Source organism: Callospermophilus lateralis, chromosome 3 (genome assembly GCF_048772815.1).
Source record: "Callospermophilus lateralis isolate mCalLat2 chromosome 3, mCalLat2.hap1, whole genome shotgun sequence".
Lineage (NCBI taxonomy): Eukaryota > Metazoa > Chordata > Mammalia > Rodentia > Sciuridae > Callospermophilus > Callospermophilus lateralis.
In genome coordinates this window covers 104,790,956-104,810,025 of record NC_135307.1, presented here as the reverse complement: position 1 = coordinate 104,810,025, position 19,070 = coordinate 104,790,956, and the positions used below count along the sequence as shown (strand labels likewise).

Genomic DNA, 19,070 nt, shown 5'->3' with positions numbered 1-19,070 from the left:
AAAAAAAAAAAGAACTTTTTTGTTGTAACTATGATTTTGGAGGGAAATAGTAAAATCCAATAAAACCTGTGGTGTTCTCTTTTAAAGGACATACCCTTAAATTATCTTTAAGGTAGTCTTATGGTAAACAATTTGCTCTTTAATAGCTGTACAAATTTCATTACTGTCCAGTTTTGAGCCCTAAGAACTTATGAGACAATTAGCAGTCTCATTTATTAATCTTTTTAAAGCCAGAGGAAACTGTGAGTTCCCTTCATTAGGGTGGAGCCCAGTGAATCTGTTTTCCCACTCCAGTGGTAAATTTTTTCAAACTAGGGTGAGGTGGGCGTGGTTCTTTCAGTAAAGTCTGCTTGTGCCTCTCTGGTTTATTTTCCTAAATAGAAACACTTTCCCTGATAAAGGGCCATTTTAACAATGTTGTCCAAGTACTTAGCCTTCCCTGGGAACAGAAGGGCCTGGTATGCAGAGGTGGGCATCAGCAAATCTTAGCAGATTAATTTGCTTGATATTTCCTTCTTGTTTGCAAGTTGAAACCAGTTGGCCAACTGGGTGAGGTTGAAGTGTTGGGAAGAGTGATTGATGTAGACTGAAATTTTCATGTTCTGGGGAGAAGCGTGCCAGATAGGAGGGCTGGCTCTGCTTTGCACGCATGCATGAATTGTACACAGTGATAAGGAGTTAGTAGAGGTGGAATTATCTCTCATGGCACATTAGATTTCATTTTAATCACATTCACAACAATAGGTACACTAAAGGCAGAGGGATTGTTTTCAGTAAGAGAATCCAGGATCCAGGGCAAGGGTTTTGGTGAACGGGTAAATGCCAGTATTGAGTCCTAATTCTTTGATCTTCAGGCCCTCTGGTGTGTTTCTATATCCTAGCGTAACTTCTTCCCATTCAGGCACTTCTATTTTAGGCTTTACAGAGCACCACCTTGGACACGACTCCTTTGCAAACCTGCACAATGGTTCTCCTGCCACCCTGGTCTGTTCCTCCCCTTCCCATCTCCCTAGGCCTTCCCTATATTTCTCTGGCTGGATCCTCCCATGGTGAGTCACCCCTCTTGGGAGGCCTGGGAACCTGGGCCTCTTGGCCTCACCCCTTGAGCCTGAGCTGATCTCATTCTATTCCTTTCATCTTTCTTGCTGTATCTTACTCTTCTAGGAATGAAGAGCCTTTGTGGTGAGGTCTAAAGGACAAGGCCCAGGACTCTAGGTTCTGGCCTCCCCCTCCTCTTCTCTTACTGGTGATCCTGGGCTAGTCTCTCAGGTGTCCACCAGAGGGGCAGGAGGCTGAGTCTCATAATTTTGTATGTATTTCTCACTGATTTTAAGGCAGTGCAGGTCCATTGTGTGCTTATTATGGGCTTGTGGATTGATTCCTTGAATATCACCTGTGTTTGTAACCTAGGGTGGCACTGCCAAGACTTTCTGTTTCCAAGGGAAACTTTCTGTTTCCAGCATATGGACACATTCTCACTAGTTAAAGGTACCATATTAAACTAATGTTTTAACATACAGTGTGAGTGGCAAAGCCAACTGTTTTTTCCAGCAACGAAGCAGTGGTACTTGGAGTGATTTTGCATTGCCAGGGGAGTTGATGAAGTGAAGAAACCAAGGTGAAAATGTGTTTGCCATTAAACTTGCATGGAATTGGAAATATTTATACGGATGGGCACTTGCCTGGACTATTAGCAAGATTCCTGGATATTGCTTTGTGGTCAGTGTGACTTTATGGTTATTGTCACATTTTCATTTTTTATGCAGAATGATGATAAATAATGTCAATGTTACACAAAACAGCAACTCATTGTTTTTAGACTCTTATTTAGCACCTAGAGTGTGCAAAGATATTCTTAAATATGGGTGGGGAATGGGACTCTGAGGGGAGATGAGATTAAAACATGCCCCTTACTGCTTTGAATCATACTTAGGTATCTGCCATTTGATATTGCCACACAGAGATGGGGGGGACTCAATACGCCCTGGATGGAGGAGGAAGTAGTATCAAAAATTGTTTCTGGCATTGAAGTCAGGAGAAAGCTATGTGGAGTGGGGGTTGTGGTGACATCATTGGAACAGATGCCAAAGCAATGGCATTGTAAGGAGAGAGGAGGTAAGGTGACCTGGAGGAAGTGAGAACCAATTCACTGTAGAGGAAAGAAGTCCTGTATTTGGGAAGAGGCAAGGAGCAATTTGGCTTGGCTTTCCTTTTGCAGGGTGGAGGAAGGTGAGGCTGACTTCTGACGGAATCTCTAAAGGCTGGGTTCTGCTGGAGTAAGAGGAAGCCACAAGGATTGATTTTGAACTGTTTGATAAGATGAAACAGATTTAGTTGATTGTGTCACGGCTGGACGGGGTTGAGATTAGAACAGCACAATTTTAAATGGTGAAACAAAGCACAGTTCACAGGACTTTAAAACATCCCTGTTATTTGTCTCCTCAAGGTTGTGGCTATGGGAGAAGAGCTGGGCAAATGGAGAGTGTAAAGAAGTGGATCAGATTGTGTTTGATCTGTACAGTGGGGGAGGGGGTGGGGATGCGGGACAAGGTTGGTCATCTGCAAATGCAGTGCTGCCAGCGAGCTGGAAAGACATCTTGAAAGAAGAATCCAATGAAAGCTTACTGAGCCTCTGTCATTGAGATTTCCCGAACATCAGAACCAATGTGAGGCTCCACTTTCCTTTTGCTGAGGAGTAGAGGGTTTAATAAATAAGTGGAATTTAATCTACACTTTGTACATAGAAACTGTTCTGCCACTCTAACTTGCTGGTCCTCTGTTTTGTTTTTGTTCTTGTTTGGCATTTTTACTCCTTCATTGTTTACAGTAGTGGCTAGAATTCTGCCAAGCCTGCTTTATTAATTTTTAGGCTGAAGGATACTGTTGAGACCCTCTTCTGAGTCAAGTGGAAGTTGGAGCTTTCTGGCTCCATCGAGGAAGACTCTAGTTTGTCTGTCTTTGCAAGAAACCTCTCAAATTAAGGCTTCATTTGACTTGGCTTCTGCAAAGATTTTTGGATTAAGACTGATCTATGGGTCTCTGGGATCCTCTAGGTCAGTACTACCCAATAGAAGCAGACTGTAAGCTGCTTGTACAATTGGCAAATTTTCTAGTATCCACATTTTTAAAAAGTGAAAGAAACAGGTAAAATTAAATAACAGTTTATTTAATGTAGAATATTCAACATGCATCTATAATATATAACCAGTATATAAGGTTTTGCTTTCTTTTTTCTCCATACTAACTCTTCAAAATCCAGAGTATCCTTTATACTTATGGCATGTGCCAGTTTGGACTGGCCATGTTTCAAATGTTTTGGAGCCACATGAGGCTGGTGGCTAGTATACTGGACAGTTGAGCTATAGAACAAGACTTTAAAAAAATGGTCTTTATTATTTTTTTTTTTTAGGGCAGTTTTATAATCACAGCAAAGCTGAGCAAAGAGTATAGGGAGCTCCCAAATCCATAGTCCCCTTCCTCCCCACAGGCACAGCCTGCCCTCTTTTGGCATCTTACACCACAGTGGTAGGTTTGCTAGAATCAGTGAACCTACACTGACGTGTTGTTAAAACCCAAAGTCCATAGTTTATGTTAGAGTCCACCCTTTGTCTTGTTCCTTCTGTGGGCTGTGACAAATGTAGCGTGGCATGTGTCCGCCATTACAGTGTCTAACAGAATAATTCCATGGCCTTAACAGTTTTCTGCATTCTACCTCTTCATCCCTTCCTTCCCCCAACTCCTGGCAACCACTGATCTTTGTACTGTCTCCACAGTTTTAACCTTTTCCAGAACATCATAAAGATGGAATTATAACAGTTGGTGTCTTTTCAGATTGTCTTCTTTCACTTAGTAATAGGCACTTAGAGTTCCTTGATGTCTTCATGGTTCAATAGCTCATTCCTCTAGAGCACTGAGTACTATTCCATCTTTAGGATGGCCCACAGTGGGTTTATAGAGCTGAACTTTTTACAAACCAGAACTGTACCCCAGTGCAGAGACACACTGGAGAGGGGAGGCAGTGAGAGGGTCGAGGAGTGGGACAATGGGAATGGCTGTGATTGCCTTCTTCACCTGATTTGAAAAGCTTGTGTAGGCACCAGGAGGGGAGGAGTGGTCTAGGAGAGCTCCGAATGAAAATCTTGTAGAAATACATGGATAACCACAGGTGAATCCTCTCCTCTGTACTCCTCCACTCCCCCCACAGAGGGCCTGGAATCTGCTTAGTCCAAAATGCTCCTGCAAGTTGATCAATGTCTATGTTAAATACTCTCTCCAAACTGGTTTTATGAAAATATTTAGACTAAGCAAGCCATTTGAAGAGACTAGAAAGCTGAATTTCCGTGTGCATCATTCCCTTGATCAGAGAATATTAAATTAAAAAAAAAAAAAACAGAGTAGTAATTGCTGCGACTTAAATGTCATTCCTGCTTATTCCAGGATGCAGCTCTACTCTGTTTTTATTTTGGAATGATTATGCAGAATGACCTGTCTTGTCTCGGTTGAAATAAATCCACTGCCAATGGAGCACTCCTTGTGGCAGGGGGTAGGTGTATCAATTCCAGGAACTGTCTGACTGCAAAACCATTTGTTGCTGCCCAATTAAGTGTACTAACTGGAAGAGAAGGATGTCATTGCCACCATTTTGAATTTTAGATACAAGTTTCAATCCTCTGTGGCATGAGTTCATGTCAGAAAATCTGTATTTGTCTTTTTTAAAATAAACAGTTTAATATCTTCTAAGCATCACTGAACTAAGGAAAGAATTGTGGACCTAGTAATTTGGGGCTCCATTTAGGAATAGGCCAACATGGAAATACTATTGGTTTCAGTTCATATCATAGTCTACAGTTCTTTCTCAAAATGTTAAATTACTTGTGAGAAACAGAAAAGTAGTGATGGGTTGACAGCTTGTCACTTTGGATGAGAAGTGGAAGACTCTAAGCCCTTTGAACAAGTTGTATTAGCTTATGAATAGATGGTTTTGCGTTCACAGGTCACTCTCCCCAGGTTCTGTTTCACTAGAACATGCAATGTCGAGATTGGTCATCCATTCCAAACCTAAGGCATCTCTTTGAAAAAATTGTTCTAATATCTTCAGATGAAATGGTCCAAGAAGTAGAAATTAGTATCATGAATCACTGTGCTTCAGGGGAAAGAAAAGCCTCTTTGTAAAGACTTTGTTATACTTTTTTTTTTTTTTCCAGTTTCTTCAAAATGTCTACTGTTCACGAAATCCTGTGCAAGCTCAGCTTGGAGGGTGATGTAAGTATATAATTTTTCACTTTATGTAATTTTTCAAATTGGGTATCTCTGCAGAATGGTGCTATTTTTTTCCTTCTGAATGTTTAAGGAAAATGGGGACAAAATTTAATCATTATTTTGTTTCCCATTCTTCCTCATTACTTTGGCTGTTACTAGTAGTTCAACTTGAAAGGTATTTTGTGGCATTAAAATCTTTATTGGTATCAACATTAAAGTTGGACAGTGTTAGGGAGATTGGGATGATTAGAATTGTATTCTGCCATTCTTATCATATCAATGGTAATCATTGTTATGATGGTAAAGAATTTTTTAATGTTATGCCCCAGGATTTTACTCATATTCAGCATAAGCTTCAACCACATCAAAAAATGATTCTGCCACTTTGGGGATTTTCTTTTTTGGGGTACTGGGGTTTGAACTCAGGGGCGTTTGACCACTGAGCCACATCCCCAGCCCTATTTTGTATTTTTTATTTAGAGACAGGGTCTCACTGAGTTGCTTAGGGTCTCCCTTTTTGCTGAGGCTGACTTTGAACTTGAGATCCTCCTGCCTCAGCCTCCCTAGCCTCTGGGATTACAGGCTTGTGCCATCACACCCAGCTATTTTTGGGCTTCTTAAAGTGAAGTTATTCCAGACCTATACTGTTCTTTTTTAAATTTAGCACCTGGGAAAATTTTTCTCCAAAAAATCTAGATGTTTCTTTTCTTTTTCTTAATGGAATTATAATTCACCATATTTCACTCTTTGCTTTGACTATCATGGAGCTCAGAATTTAATTTGACTTTCACAGGAAATGTGTGACTCTGGAATTCTGATACATTTGCTTCTTCCTTTAATTAATATCTTAAAGCTATCTATAAAGTGAATATAAGTACAAACATTTAGAATCTAGTGGTATATACATTATGAAATGTGAGACGTCTCATAATGCAGACATCTTTCAGGCCATCTTGGCAGAATTGCCTTTTATGAAGACTCAGTTCTGACCCTAGTTTTTAGCTATATCCTGGAGACATTTCACAATGTGCTCTCATTTAAATTAAAGTTCAAAGAAGCATTTAAGAGGGTAGACAACAACTTGGGTTATGTGGTACAAATCCTCCAGATTGTGGTGCTGGCCATTAACACATTCCAATGAACGTGGGCCAAGCCCAGGTTATGTGGAGGGAAAACCTGTGCAGGGTTGTTCCTTTTGGTGTTTAAAATCTTTCCTCTTCTCGGAACTTGTGCCTGCTATTGTTGGCCACATCAGCTGCGTGTTAAGGCCCAGACAAGTCCAGGTGTTATGTAATTTGTTTCTCTAATGGATTTGCTCCTTGGATGGTTTTCAGCATCAAGTTTCTTGAGAAGGCTTTTCATGTAGCCTTTGAAGTTACTCCAGTATGACACATTTCTCTGGGCACAGAATGGGACTGAAATAGAAAATGGCACATGTTAACCTGGTACCCCAGTAATTTAATTTTCAGACAAGTCAATTTGATAAATAATAGGTTCAACTATCCATTTAATTTTGTTTCTAGAGATACTTTAAAATCATGTAAACCTTTTCCTCACTCACTGTTCTTTGGGACTAAGATGATGTACCTCCTGACAAAAGCTATAGGTAAGGTGGCTCAACAGCCAGGCTACCTGCCTTTCAAATAAGTACCTGATGGCACTCTTAATAAATGGGAAAATAACTGCCCTTACATTTCCGCCTGCGTTCCTGTAGCTATCATAGCAAAACCATATGTATTTCAAAAAATGCATACAGTCTTCCCATTTTCCTGCATAGTTGCTCCATTTTTTATTGAATTAATCTTACAAGAAAATTTAAGTAGTGAAATTAGATGAAACATGCTTTACTAATCTATTTGTGTTCCAGAGTTTTAAATATTAACTGGATTTACTATTTGTCCAAGATGCTTCTTCCAAGTGTATTTTGGAACACATGTCTAATCCTGAACTTAGATTCCAAATGTGTCATGGGAGACAGTTAAGAGGGTGGCATCTTGGTTGCTCACCTGAGTAACCTCACTGTTGATAAAGTTAACTGGTGCTGGTGTTGGCATGGTTTATGATGCGATGGCGTGGGTGGAGAGGTGGGCAAGACGCCTCTGTGTGTTGATTATTCACAGAAACTGCACCAAGGCCCTGTCATCCCATTATGTGGGCAGTGTGTCCTGGGGAGGGGGTGGCAAGAGAATTGTAAGATGGGGAGCCTTGGCGTAGAGGGTGGGGCAGTTGGTGGAGGGCTCTGTGGCCATCAGCTGACCAAAGCCACAATGTCTGTCTTCTTCGTCTGTGCTTTGGGACTAGGTCGAATTTCAAAGAAGGAAGGAAATTAAATCCTGGAAAAGGAGAACTGATGGAGGAGCAGGCTATCGTCCTTCCCTCAGTCTGGGGTGGGGTGGGGGTGGGTAGGGAGAGATCTGCTATCCATCAGTTCAGGGAGAGTCATGGGCTTTGAAAAATGTTGGAAAAGGAAGAGGGGATGATGGCTTAAAAGGCAATAAGAAAAAAAAAATGCTAGGCAGAGTGGTAGGCAGAGCAGACAGTGTGGAGGTGGAGGAGGAACACTGAGACTAAGGAGAGAGAGAAGCAAGAACTTGGCAAGCCAAAGAGGATGTGGGCCGGCTTGCCAGACCACCTTTGTGCCACAGTGGTGTTCAAAGCATGGGGTGGTAGAGGAAGATGCTTTTCTTGCTTATCTGATAAGAGACTCCTGGGAAGGCATTTTACATTTGCTTTTTAAAGAACTGGGAGCTCAGCAATCTAGGCCCAAAAGACACTCATGTGCCTGTACCAAAAACTTGCAAGACACACTTGTTGTTTGGGCTTATTCATTTTCAGCTTATTTTGAATTTTTGCTAGGTTAGTTTAATGTCTTCTGAGCCTTCCAGAATAAATGCCGGTCTCAGGTTCCCAGCTTGGCCTAGTCTGCCTTTGAGATCTTACTCCTGGTAAGATGCAAGTGGAGATACAGACAGCATATTCTAAACTGGCTAAACCTTTGAGGAGGGAATTCTTATTAGAAAAAATGAACTTTGTTATCCAGTACGTGGTATCACAGCACCACTTTCCTCGATACCTAGTAGAAGGATTTGAATCATTAAAAGAAACAAGAGTAAAAACATCTGTTTTAGGAATTGTTATTTCAGCAGGAGGGTTTTAAATGTGTGTTATTTGAGCGTGTTTGTGTTTTAATCTCAGCACTCTACACCCGCAAGTGCCTACGGGTCCGTCAAAGCCTACACCAACTTCGATGCCGAGCGGGATGCTCTGAACATCGAGACAGCCATCAAGACCAAAGGTAGGTGGCGCGTTTGTCCTCTCGGCAGGGTCTCACCAAGACATTCTGAGTTGCCTCTTGATTCTCTGCAAACCTGCTCAGCCCGCATCCCCAACTCTGCTCCTTCTTTCCTTCCTTCCCTACTCCCCATATTTGGAGAGAAATGCTATGACATGAGGTGATGTTTAACCAAATATTATGATAAAAGGGAAACCCGTTAAGAGTCAGGGCTGGTCCAGGGTGTGTGCTTTGGGCTGGGTGCTTCACTTTGAGTCCCCAGTCCCTTTTTCATAAGGAAGGAGCTTGTCAGGGGTCCCTATGGGCCTTTCTTGTTCTGATTCTTCTGCCTTTCTTTATAATTGTTGGGAAAATGCTGCAAAGACTTCACAGCTTGGCTCTTAGGTGGATGTAATGAGTGAACAATCCGGGATTCTTTCTGTCCCTGTGAGGCACACTCATCCTCAGACCTGCAGCTCAGGTTAGAAGGGCTGTCTGACTAAGAGCATGCCCTTGAGTTCCAGGAGGAGTAGGAGGGGACCAGGCCATGTAAAAGCCTCCTTTTCAAAACAAAACAAATAAAGCACTTCATTGGTTGGAGTTGAGCAAGAACTCTGGTCATCCTGTTGTTTCCTGACCTACAAAAGTGCATGTTCAGACTTTTCTGCTTATGCTAATGAATGAACCGCTGGGGATTGGCCCATCCTGTGAACCCTTCGAAATAGTAGTTATTGTGAGAATTTTTATGATTCCCCTCCCTGCTTTGGACAAAGCACTTCCTTCTACCATGAGGCTACATGGAAGTGTAGATGAGACTCAGCAGTTAGAGCAGCTGCTGGTCCACAGCCCTGCTAAACAGCCATGTCACATTTCCCTCTAAGCAGAGGGTTTTAAGTTACTGACCCATAATTCACAGCAGGAAGACTGCTTCCTCATGGAAGGACTGAGAAACAGCAACCAGGAGGATCTGGGTACCTTGAACTGGGGCGACAGGCATCAGTTAGTGCTCTGTATACTTGCCACTGTGCCTTTCACTATCAGAACTGCCTGATGTTGGAGGATGAATTACATGCGGCTGTTCCTAAGACCCTTGGAGAAACTGGTGACTTTGTTCTGACCAGACAGAAAGAATAGTAGAAAGGGTCATTGATGTCCTGCGGCTCTAACAAGATGTAAGGGGGTACATCATCTGCCTCTTCAGCATCCTTTCGTTGTGGGGACACTATGGAATACCCTTACTTAGAGTGGCTTCCAGGACAGGTGAAAGGAGAGTAGTAGGATCCTAATTAGATCTTTAAAAAGTCATCTTATTTTTGCTTTAAAATAACCCTTCTTGTCAAGAGTCACTAATCAGAAACTTTAAATCTGCAGGGCTACCTCACTATAGTCTGTTCTTGTCGCATTGGCACATTGTGGATGAGAGTATGTGCGGTCCTGGGTTCAAGTCCTGCCTCTGCTGCTCACTAGTGATCTGACTGAGCAAATACTGGACTTGCTTAAGAGTTGATTCCTTACTGTAGAACAGCTGAAGCTCCCACCCCCAGGGCTGTTGTGAAATCTGAAGCACTAAGCCTGGTGCCTGACATAGAGAGTGCTCAAGATACGTTCCTTAAACCTGTGGACAGAAACGCACATGGCCTGCTTTCCTAACATTCATCCTCTTTCACTGTTGGGTGTGCCTAGGTTCTTGTGGTTTCCCAACTTGCTGTTGCAGAAACACCCTCGGAGTTTAACAGTTAACTCATTTGACAAAGATGGTGCCTTTTTACAAGCTTGGGATAAAGGGTGCTTTTATCCTTGCATGAGAAAGCCTTCAGCCCACTGGAATGTAAGGATTGCGCAAATGAACTCTGGTCACAGCTGAAACTCTCATGTTAATAAAAATACCTTCAGGCCCTTTCTGGGTTACTAGGAAAATACTGTAGTCCTCAGTAGAAATGTCTGGAGGGCTGAGATGTGGATTCCTGCATTCCAGTTTGGTCAGAAGCAGCTGATCATCATCAGTTATTTACTGAATGTTCCTGGTGGGCAGACACTGCCTTTCAGGCACATTCAGCTTAGGTGAGCTTCGGAGTCATTTGGATGGAATGTCCCAGTTTATGGATGACATAGTTCAGGATGGACATGCTCCACGTCTCTTGTCCTTGGTTCATCCTGGGATTTCAACACCGTTCTGCCTAGCCCTGGGCATGTGTTCTTAGGCATTACCATGATTTGGCACCCAGCTGTTGGGGTCAGATTTTTTTCTTTGTCTTCCTCTGTTTTCAGGCATGAAAAACATGATCCTGTAGTCATTCGATAAGTTTTACACTTGTGGTCCAATTTTAGTTTAGGTACCGTCTCTCTTTTTTTTTTTCCCCCAGATTTAATGTTTAGTAACTTTCATGTAGGACCACTTTTTAATTATTTACTTATTTATTTTTGGTGCCTAGTGGTTTTAGAGAGTAACTGTTTCCTTAAGTCCATTTAGTCCTTTAGAATAATTCCTATATTGGCAGTAGGTTTTTTGTTTTTTTTTAACTTTAAATACCTGGGAGTCTGAGGAAGGAAAATCACAATTTTGAAGTCAGTCTGGGCAACTTAGTGAAGCACTGTCTCAAAAAGGGCTGGGGACGTAGCCCAGTGGTAAAGTACTTGTCCAGTCCCCAGAACCACACTACACACAAGCATTAGTGACTGATACGTAAAAAAATGAATAATTAATTCATTTTCTTTCTTGTCTTTTCAGTATATTCTCTATTTTCCAGATATTCCCTGACATGTATCATCTTCCAGTGGAAGACAGTAAACTTAACTAAAAACTAAAATGATTTTGTTTTCCAGTGCATGGGATGTTACCATTTTGTTTCTTTCTCCTCCCCCTGATGTTTTTTTAGATAACTAACACCATTTAGAAAATGAGCTAATTGTGCTCTTACTGTAATTAAGAAGTTCCTACCACACCTTGACCCACTTCAAACTCTATGTGGAGTCGGCCTTTCCTTAACATCAAAGGGTACAGAGTGTAAAACCTCAAATGCTGATACAACAAACACAAGCCCAATGACCAAAAGATAAGTATCTGCACCTCCTTCTCTCCTAGATAAGGTAGGCTGTGTGACTGTCACCTGCAGAGCAGGAAGGGACATTTCAGCTCCATCTGATGTTCCCTATCATCTGTGTGCTCTGGGAGGGAGAGCTGGGAGCAGGTCACCTGTGGCAGATTACTTAATGTGTTGCCATTGAGCACAAGGACTGTAAGCAGGAGCAGTGTTAGGAGGGGCAGAGCTCTGCCTAGAGTTGCCTAGAGTTAGGAGGGGCTGGCTCTGCCTAGAGTTGCCTGAAAGTCCAGGGGAAGCTCTTACCCTCCCCCTTCCCCAGCCCCACTGGGTCCCACCTGTGGGCTGTGTTGGCAGCTGTCTTTAATGGGCCCCTCTGCCACACCCAATGCACATTCTTTTTCTAGCTTCATCTTGAGCTCTAGCCAGTGCCCCCAACAGATGGGCCTCTGCCTTGGCTCCTTCAGGACTGCCTGCACTGCCCCCTTCCTCCCCCTCCTGACACCCACACAGCTGCTGCTCACCTCTCTGGCCTGAGTGCTGCTGGCTGTTCTTCAGGCCTTCTCTGGGGAGGCAGCAGCGTTGGTGATTCCTTGATGTGCTTCTTCTTTCTACTTTACATCCTCCTTTATGGCTCTTGTCACATCATGTTGTCATATTTACCTCTGCATTTGTCTCTCTCTAAGGGCAAGGATTTTATTTCATAAAAACTTTTCAATGCCCAGGCTCTTGGATTATGTGAGATGGTAAAACTTTAACCCCAATAGTAGTCAAAAAGTGTCTATTTACCAGTGCACACAGGTGAATGCCGGTGAGCAGGGACACCTGAGAGAGCAAAGGTTGTTCCAGAGTCTAGATGATATCCAGGAAGGATAATAGTCCCCCAGTGAGCTCGGGTCTGTTTTTAGGGTCTGAATTCCGTTCTTGAGCCTAAGTCAGCTTTGTTTGTGGTTTGAAAGGATTTGATTGTGTCACCTAAGCCAAAGCCTGGTTGTTCTGTGTGTGCTCTGGCTTGAGGTAGACTATGCAATTACTTATGTTAATTCACGTCTAGTTAGAAACTGAGTTAAGCCATGCAAAAGTAGTAATATTGCTTAATTAACAAGAGGTTTCTGAGATTTAATCTGTAGGAGTCTCTTGGTCTACATTGGCCTTGGGTTAAATATATACTGTGGAGTGTACAACACAGCTGTGAATGGTTTACCATATGGGTCCAAATAACTAGAAAGGAAAGTCAGCTAAATTAGAAAAGGATGAATCTAGACTACATAAAATAGGTTGTAATTAGCAGCAGCACAGCCCCCGAGTTAGTGTAAGTGCCAATAAACTGGCACAGCTTTGGTCTCTCTGGAAGGGGAGGGTGATGAATTGCTCTATTATTATTGCCACTTTTGAATTTAGCAGTATTTGTGTTCTCCGGAAGGGGTGCAAAAGCGGGTGATTTCCCCCCACCCTTCTCATAAGCACAAATATAGAAGCATAACTGTGGCAAGTTTTTGCACTTATTTTCTTCTTATACTTTCAAAATAGAACTGCTTAAGATTTCCAGTATGGTCAAAAGAGTAACATCCCATGCACTGCAAAGTGAGCCAGCACCTGTATTTTGGGTTTCATCTGCACACCTGGAGCTATTCATTCCTTTAGCTGAGCACAGCAGCGAAGCATATATTCTCTTGAGGGTACCAGGAGGCAGGTTGGCTGGGAAAAGAGCCTTTCACCTGTAAGATCAGGGTGATGAGGAGCCAGACCTAGGAGAGCCAGCCGTGGGAGTGAGAGCCCAGTGTGGCCCAGTACCTTCTCTCCTTTGGGAAGGAGCTGCCAGAAGTCCAACCTTCCCCATTACTGAGGCCTTCGTCTTCACGTTCAAATTTACTTTAGGCCCAGTTCCCATCTCACAGCAGTGTTGGGAGCCTGAGGCCAGTTTGAATCATAGCCACCTTTACTCTGTGAGCACAGAGTTCCTTTGTAATGGTATTTGTCTGCATAGCTGTGTAGGTGCCAGACTCAAGCCAGGTGGCTATAACACACAGGGAAAAGAGTCCCCTGTCCTCCTAATTGTTGGTGTCAGCTTTCATTGCTGCCTCTCCTGGCTGCTTTTTCCTTTGTGAGAGCTGTTACTTCTTTTCCCTGCAGAAATCCCAATGCTGGCTTCACCCAGGGACTCTGAAAGTAACCAAACTCTTACTGGGGTCAGCAACTCTGAATTAAGGGCGGGCCTGCTGTGTTCCCTGGCTTCTGCTTTTTTCCCCCTTTCCTTTTTGTGAGAGAGCTAGAGCAGCAGAGCACAGGATGGTGCATGTATTTTATGTGTGTTCCTTCATTTATAATTGGAATCTCTTGCTTTTGTCTTCTTGCTGGTCCTGGGAAGCAGATGGGGTTCTTCCAGATCATTCAAGTATCCAGTGGAATTACCAAGTAGATGATGTCTTAGCTCCTATCTAAGGAGCTCAGCTGAGGTGGGATCAGAGCAAACTGGCAATAGAACACATTTTATTTGTGCACCAAAATTTCTTGGGCATTTAGCTCAACTAGACTTTTCCTGAGTTGGGACTGTGAGTCCGGCTCTGCCAGACTTGGCAGAGGCCCAGGGCTCTCCCATTCTTGTCCTGTCTGGTGTTTGTTTTCTCTCCTATCCCTCAGGCAGCTGTCAGAGTTTATCCTGTAACTGGATAATTCATCTATGTGAGCTAAGGGCAAAATTGTTCCCCATCTACTCTATACCCTATATTTTTGTAGGCAACCCCTTCTCCAAATTGAATGCACGCAGGAGCCGGAGAATACGGTCGACATGTCGCCATTCATTCACTCAATTTAGTCTTTTTTTTTTTTAATATTTATTTTTTAGTCGGACACAATAGTTTTATTTTGTTTATTTTTATGTGATGCTGAGGATTGAACCCAGGGCCTCGAACGTGCTAGGCAAGCGCGCTCTACTGCTGAGCCACAAGCCCAGCCCTCAACTAGTCTTTTCTGCATCCTGGAAAAGTAAGTATTTTTGTCGTCTCTGTCCCAGAGTGAGAATTCTGGGAACAGGGAGGGAGACTGTGCCCCAGGATCTTGCTGGTCTTTGTCCTGTGTGCTTCCCAGAGCACTACTGTCACTGCCGCTTATTCAGAGTTCTCTCCTTTTATCTGTTGCCCCTCCTGGTTGGATCCTCTAAGTTCCATTTTGCCAAATGATTGAGAGGGCAGGAATTCCAGACTTCCTAGCACCAGGGCTGATGGCAGGAAGGTTCTTTTGGGCAATGAGGTGTGTGTATTGGGTCAGGGGCTTCTCTATCCTAAAACCACACCAGTAGATGGATGAGTAGCCAGCATAACAAGCTTAGTGGAAAAGATTGCCTCCCTCCATCAAGTTCTTAATGGTTATATCTGGAAGAGAGTGTTCTAGACCCTCTGTTGAAAAAAACTCAATTGGGTTATTTCTTTAGTAGCTATGCATTGTTACTGCATGTCAAATTATCACCTACAGGTTGCTGTGAGTGCATTTGTATGACTAAATAGTTCTATACATGTACAGACATATTACCATTCCCAGTCCTTTCTTAGGACCTAGATAGAGGAATGTGATATGAAGAAGTATCATAAGTATAATTTCAAACAGGTACAGACATGACTCATAAATATAGGATAAACATATGTTGAGCATTAGCAACAGGAATAATAATCACATCCACTTCATGTGGATGTAAGAAAAATGACAGGATATGTGCAAAGCACTTAATACAATGCCTGGCACACAGTAGGTGCACAGGGGAAGGTTGCTGTTCTAATGAGTAAAACATGTTCATGTGAATATATCCATGGATCTTTGGCCTGCCCTCTTTGTGTGGCATGCCTCTGACCTTAATATAAAGATGATATCTTCCAAAATTTGATACCACTATGCCTAGAAATCTGAGCTGAATCATGATTTCTCCCATGATCTAGATAAGGAGAGGATCTGGGCAATTATCCTTTACTTTTCAACCCATCACCACCACCCTACGGTCTCCTGAGCCCTTCATCCAACACAAATGAAATCCATTTTCTTTGTGCAGTCAGTGTGTCTCCACAGCTGTGAGTCAGCATCCTGTTCCAAATGGCTGTTGGTTCATTGCCATGAACAATAAAGACACACATTTTCCATGGAGCTGACTTGGGGTTTCTACCCACAGCCAGGAGGAGGAAACTCCAGGAGGCAGATTTTGTGGTTTTTGGACTCAGCCATCATTTTAGACTGCAAGTCTTCTTTGTCTTGAAAAATGTGGTGGGTGACTGAAGACACCGAGGACCCCCAAAGTTGGCTGCTTGAGCCCGCTGACAGTGGTGCCCTCCTGTAGCCTTCAATGCAGAATGATTACTTCAGGTCCACTGGCATTTAGAACAGTGGCTGACCTTTGGATTCCCCCAACTGGAGTGTTGAAAACGCTGTAGTTAACTGACTAGATTAGCTGACTATTTTCATTCAAGGAGTAGATGCTTAAAAACCTCCTTGTTCTATTTCCCATCAGGAGCCAAATGAGTACATTTGTATTTTGTCTCCTCACCAGCATTGCAAAAGCTGAACTTCTATTTGTTTAGTTCTTTTTAAAATTTATTCTTTTTAACTATACATGACAGTAGAGTGTATTTTGACATATCATACATACTTGGAGGATAACTTACCTTTCTTGAGCTCGTACATGATGTGGAGCTACACTGGTGGTGTATTCATATATGAACATAGGAAAGTTATGTCCCAGTTCATTCTACTGTCTCTTGTTCCCATCCCCCTTTCCTTTCATTCCCCTTTGTCTAATCCAGTGAACTTCTATTCTTCCCTCCTTCATTTTTATTAGTTTTTGAAAAATACATTTTTTCAAATACAGATCCAAGTCTGCCTGGATCCCAGAATTGAGCATGTTCTCCTCCACCTTTTGTGGATTTCCCTCCCCCACCCCCCACATCGCTGTTCTCCAGTGTGAGCCTTTCTTAGAGGACTTTGTGACCACCTGTATCAAACACAGGGGGATGGGATGGAAAAGAAAGCCTAGTTCAGGTTTGTTTCTTCTTCAAGTTTTGCCCCACCTGCCCAGTTTCTGTTAGTCCCTAAATCCTTCTGACCAGCAAACCCTTTCCTAAGCACTGGAAAATGAGAAGTCAGAAGGTACAGATTCAGAGGCAGAGCCTCTTCTCACAGGTGTCTGCAGCTGTGTTCACTGTAGAGCTTTCCTGGCTCCAGGCACCAGCCATGTGCTGTTGGTGGTTGTGCTGGCAGAGGTAGCTCTGCGTTCAGCTGCCTCCTTCCTGCATCTTGGGCAGCAGTGGAGAGGAACCATTTGACTCTTGGAGCTTTAACCTGTACCATCTATTTTCCACAAGAGTAAACTGCCTCATCCATTAGGATAGCAAGTCGAGGGGAAGCGGCGGTGGTCCTCAAGATAAGATGGTTCAGTTCCACTGGCAGATGCACTGTTCTGGTGTTTCAGTGTAAGTCCTGCCTTTAGCAGCATTGACCAGGCAGATGATTCTGGGCTCCATGAATTTTTCCTCTTTCCAGTTCAATTGGAAACATGCAGGCAATGGTATGGGAGAAATAGCTGATGTGGGTGGAGTTTTGGGAAGGAGTCTTCCACTTGCTGAAACTCCATTTAGTTTCTTTATAGTTGCTGACATTAATTAGCATGTGTGTAGTGCATCCGTGATCCCATCTCAGTGGCTGTTTGCTTGGTAAATAATTCAGGTGAATGCATTGGGATGCCTTCAGACTACAGTTGGTGCTGCCTCTTAGGTGAAATTCAGGTTAATCATCACGGCTTTTATGGGGATTTCCAATAATTGGATTGAATTCCAACTCTGCTGGCTGGACACTTAACTGTTATACAAAGGCAAAGAACTGTTTCACTGAGAGCAGAGAACTATACAGCAGTCTGTGAACAGAACTCTTCTTAGGTGTTTTTTTCTTACCTGGGTTGTTTGGACAAAAACAAGCAATAATAAGGGAATGCCCTAAAATTTCAGTCAGCCCCATACATGATAGAAAGAGCTGGTGGAAGGGATACAAGTCATACACAGGCTGCTTTCCAACAGCCTTCCCACTCCCCTCCCATAGTTGTTCATCTCTGTCACTGAGTCTCACTCAAGGGGTTGCCTGGGTGTTTTTGAAATGCTGCTTCTGGGGTCCTACGTTCTAGGTAGTCTTAATCAGTAGAGCTCAGATAGGATCCAGGGGATTGTGTTTTTAATAAATATTCCTGGGGATTTCAGTGGTGGCCAGTCAGGGACCACATCTGACACAGACGTACCCTTTGCTTTTGTTTCTGAGGAAATCATGTATTATGGGTCAGTATTCTATGTTCAGGTCAGTGGCTGTTAAGTTGATATCAGGAAATATTAGAATTGAGCTTAGAGAGTAGAATTGTGTTTCATTGTGATTCTTCATTTTCAGATATGGATAATAAAGCTAAGTATAAGGCAAAAATACATTAATAAGAGGATTACACTTGTATGTGGGTAGGTGTGCACACCACTAGTCCATTAAGTAGCCTCAGTACCAGCTATGTGGGCATATGTCTGTAATCCCAGTGCCTGGAGAGGCTGAGGCAGGAGGATGGCAAATTTGAGACCAAACTCAGCAACTTATCAAGACTCTCAGTAATTGAGTGAGATCTTGCCTTAAAAGAAAATAAAAAGAATTGGGGATGTAGCTCAGTGGTAAAATTCAATCCACGGTACCAAGGAAGTGAGTAAATGAATGAATGAATAAATAAATAAAGTAGCCTTGTAACCTAATGAGTTTGTGATTAAAACTTCCCAGCCTATACCTAATAAAAACTAAATATAAATTTAGACATGATTCTGTTCTGTAGCGTGGAGATGGAGGTCATTGTTCATGTCTACACTTCCTTTGTGTGAGTGTAGACACTGAGACCCAGGGGGACAGGTGTTTACACAAGTAACAGATGCAGAGTTGGGTCCCTGTCTCTGAGCACTGAATTCCTCATCTATAAATAGAGAAATAGCTGTGCCCACTTGGTTGTTTTGAGGATTAAGTAAGATAGCATGTGTTAGGATGTTGGGAGACAGAAAGGGAATTACATAGATATAATTCCTTGTTATTATGCATACTGTGTTTTATTCTAAAGGAAGTATTTAGAACTACATTAGGAATCTCTTGAAGTAATTTGTTGACTCTAGATCAGTAACTGCACGTCATTTACTATGTACTTAAAAAACGCTTTTTGTGGTCATAGTCATCTCACCCTTCAGATGATCACTATTCAAATATTGGTATAAAGGCTTCTAGATATTTTCTTACACATGCACATGAATGTGTAAATGCCTACATAGTATTCCATTATATGAACAAGAGAACATTTAATCCATCTCTTTTGGACATAGGGGTTTTTCCCCTTTATTTTTTTGATATTGCATACAAAGCTGAAATAAGCATCTTTGAAGCTGACTCCCATGCAGTGATTGGGTTTCTATGTTTACTTTGCTACTCTAAAAATCAGAACTAAAGTTATAGATGCTTCAGTT

At 42.5% G+C, this 19,070-nt stretch overlaps 1 protein-coding gene across 1 annotated transcript in view; it reads left to right on the top strand.

Annotated features, from left to right (window-relative positions):
- The window catches only part of Anxa2 (annexin A2), a 40,260-nt gene that overhangs the window by 5,272 nt on the left and 15,918 nt on the right, over window positions 1-19,070 (top strand). Inside the window, exons 2-3 of the mRNA XM_076850876.2 lie at window positions 5,205-5,262; window positions 8,455-8,554. Coding sequence (XP_076706991.1) covers window positions 5,215-5,262; window positions 8,455-8,554 — 148 coding nt within the window. The 5' untranslated portion in view covers window positions 5,205-5,214. The remainder of the gene's footprint in view (window positions 1-5,204; window positions 5,263-8,454; window positions 8,555-19,070) is intronic.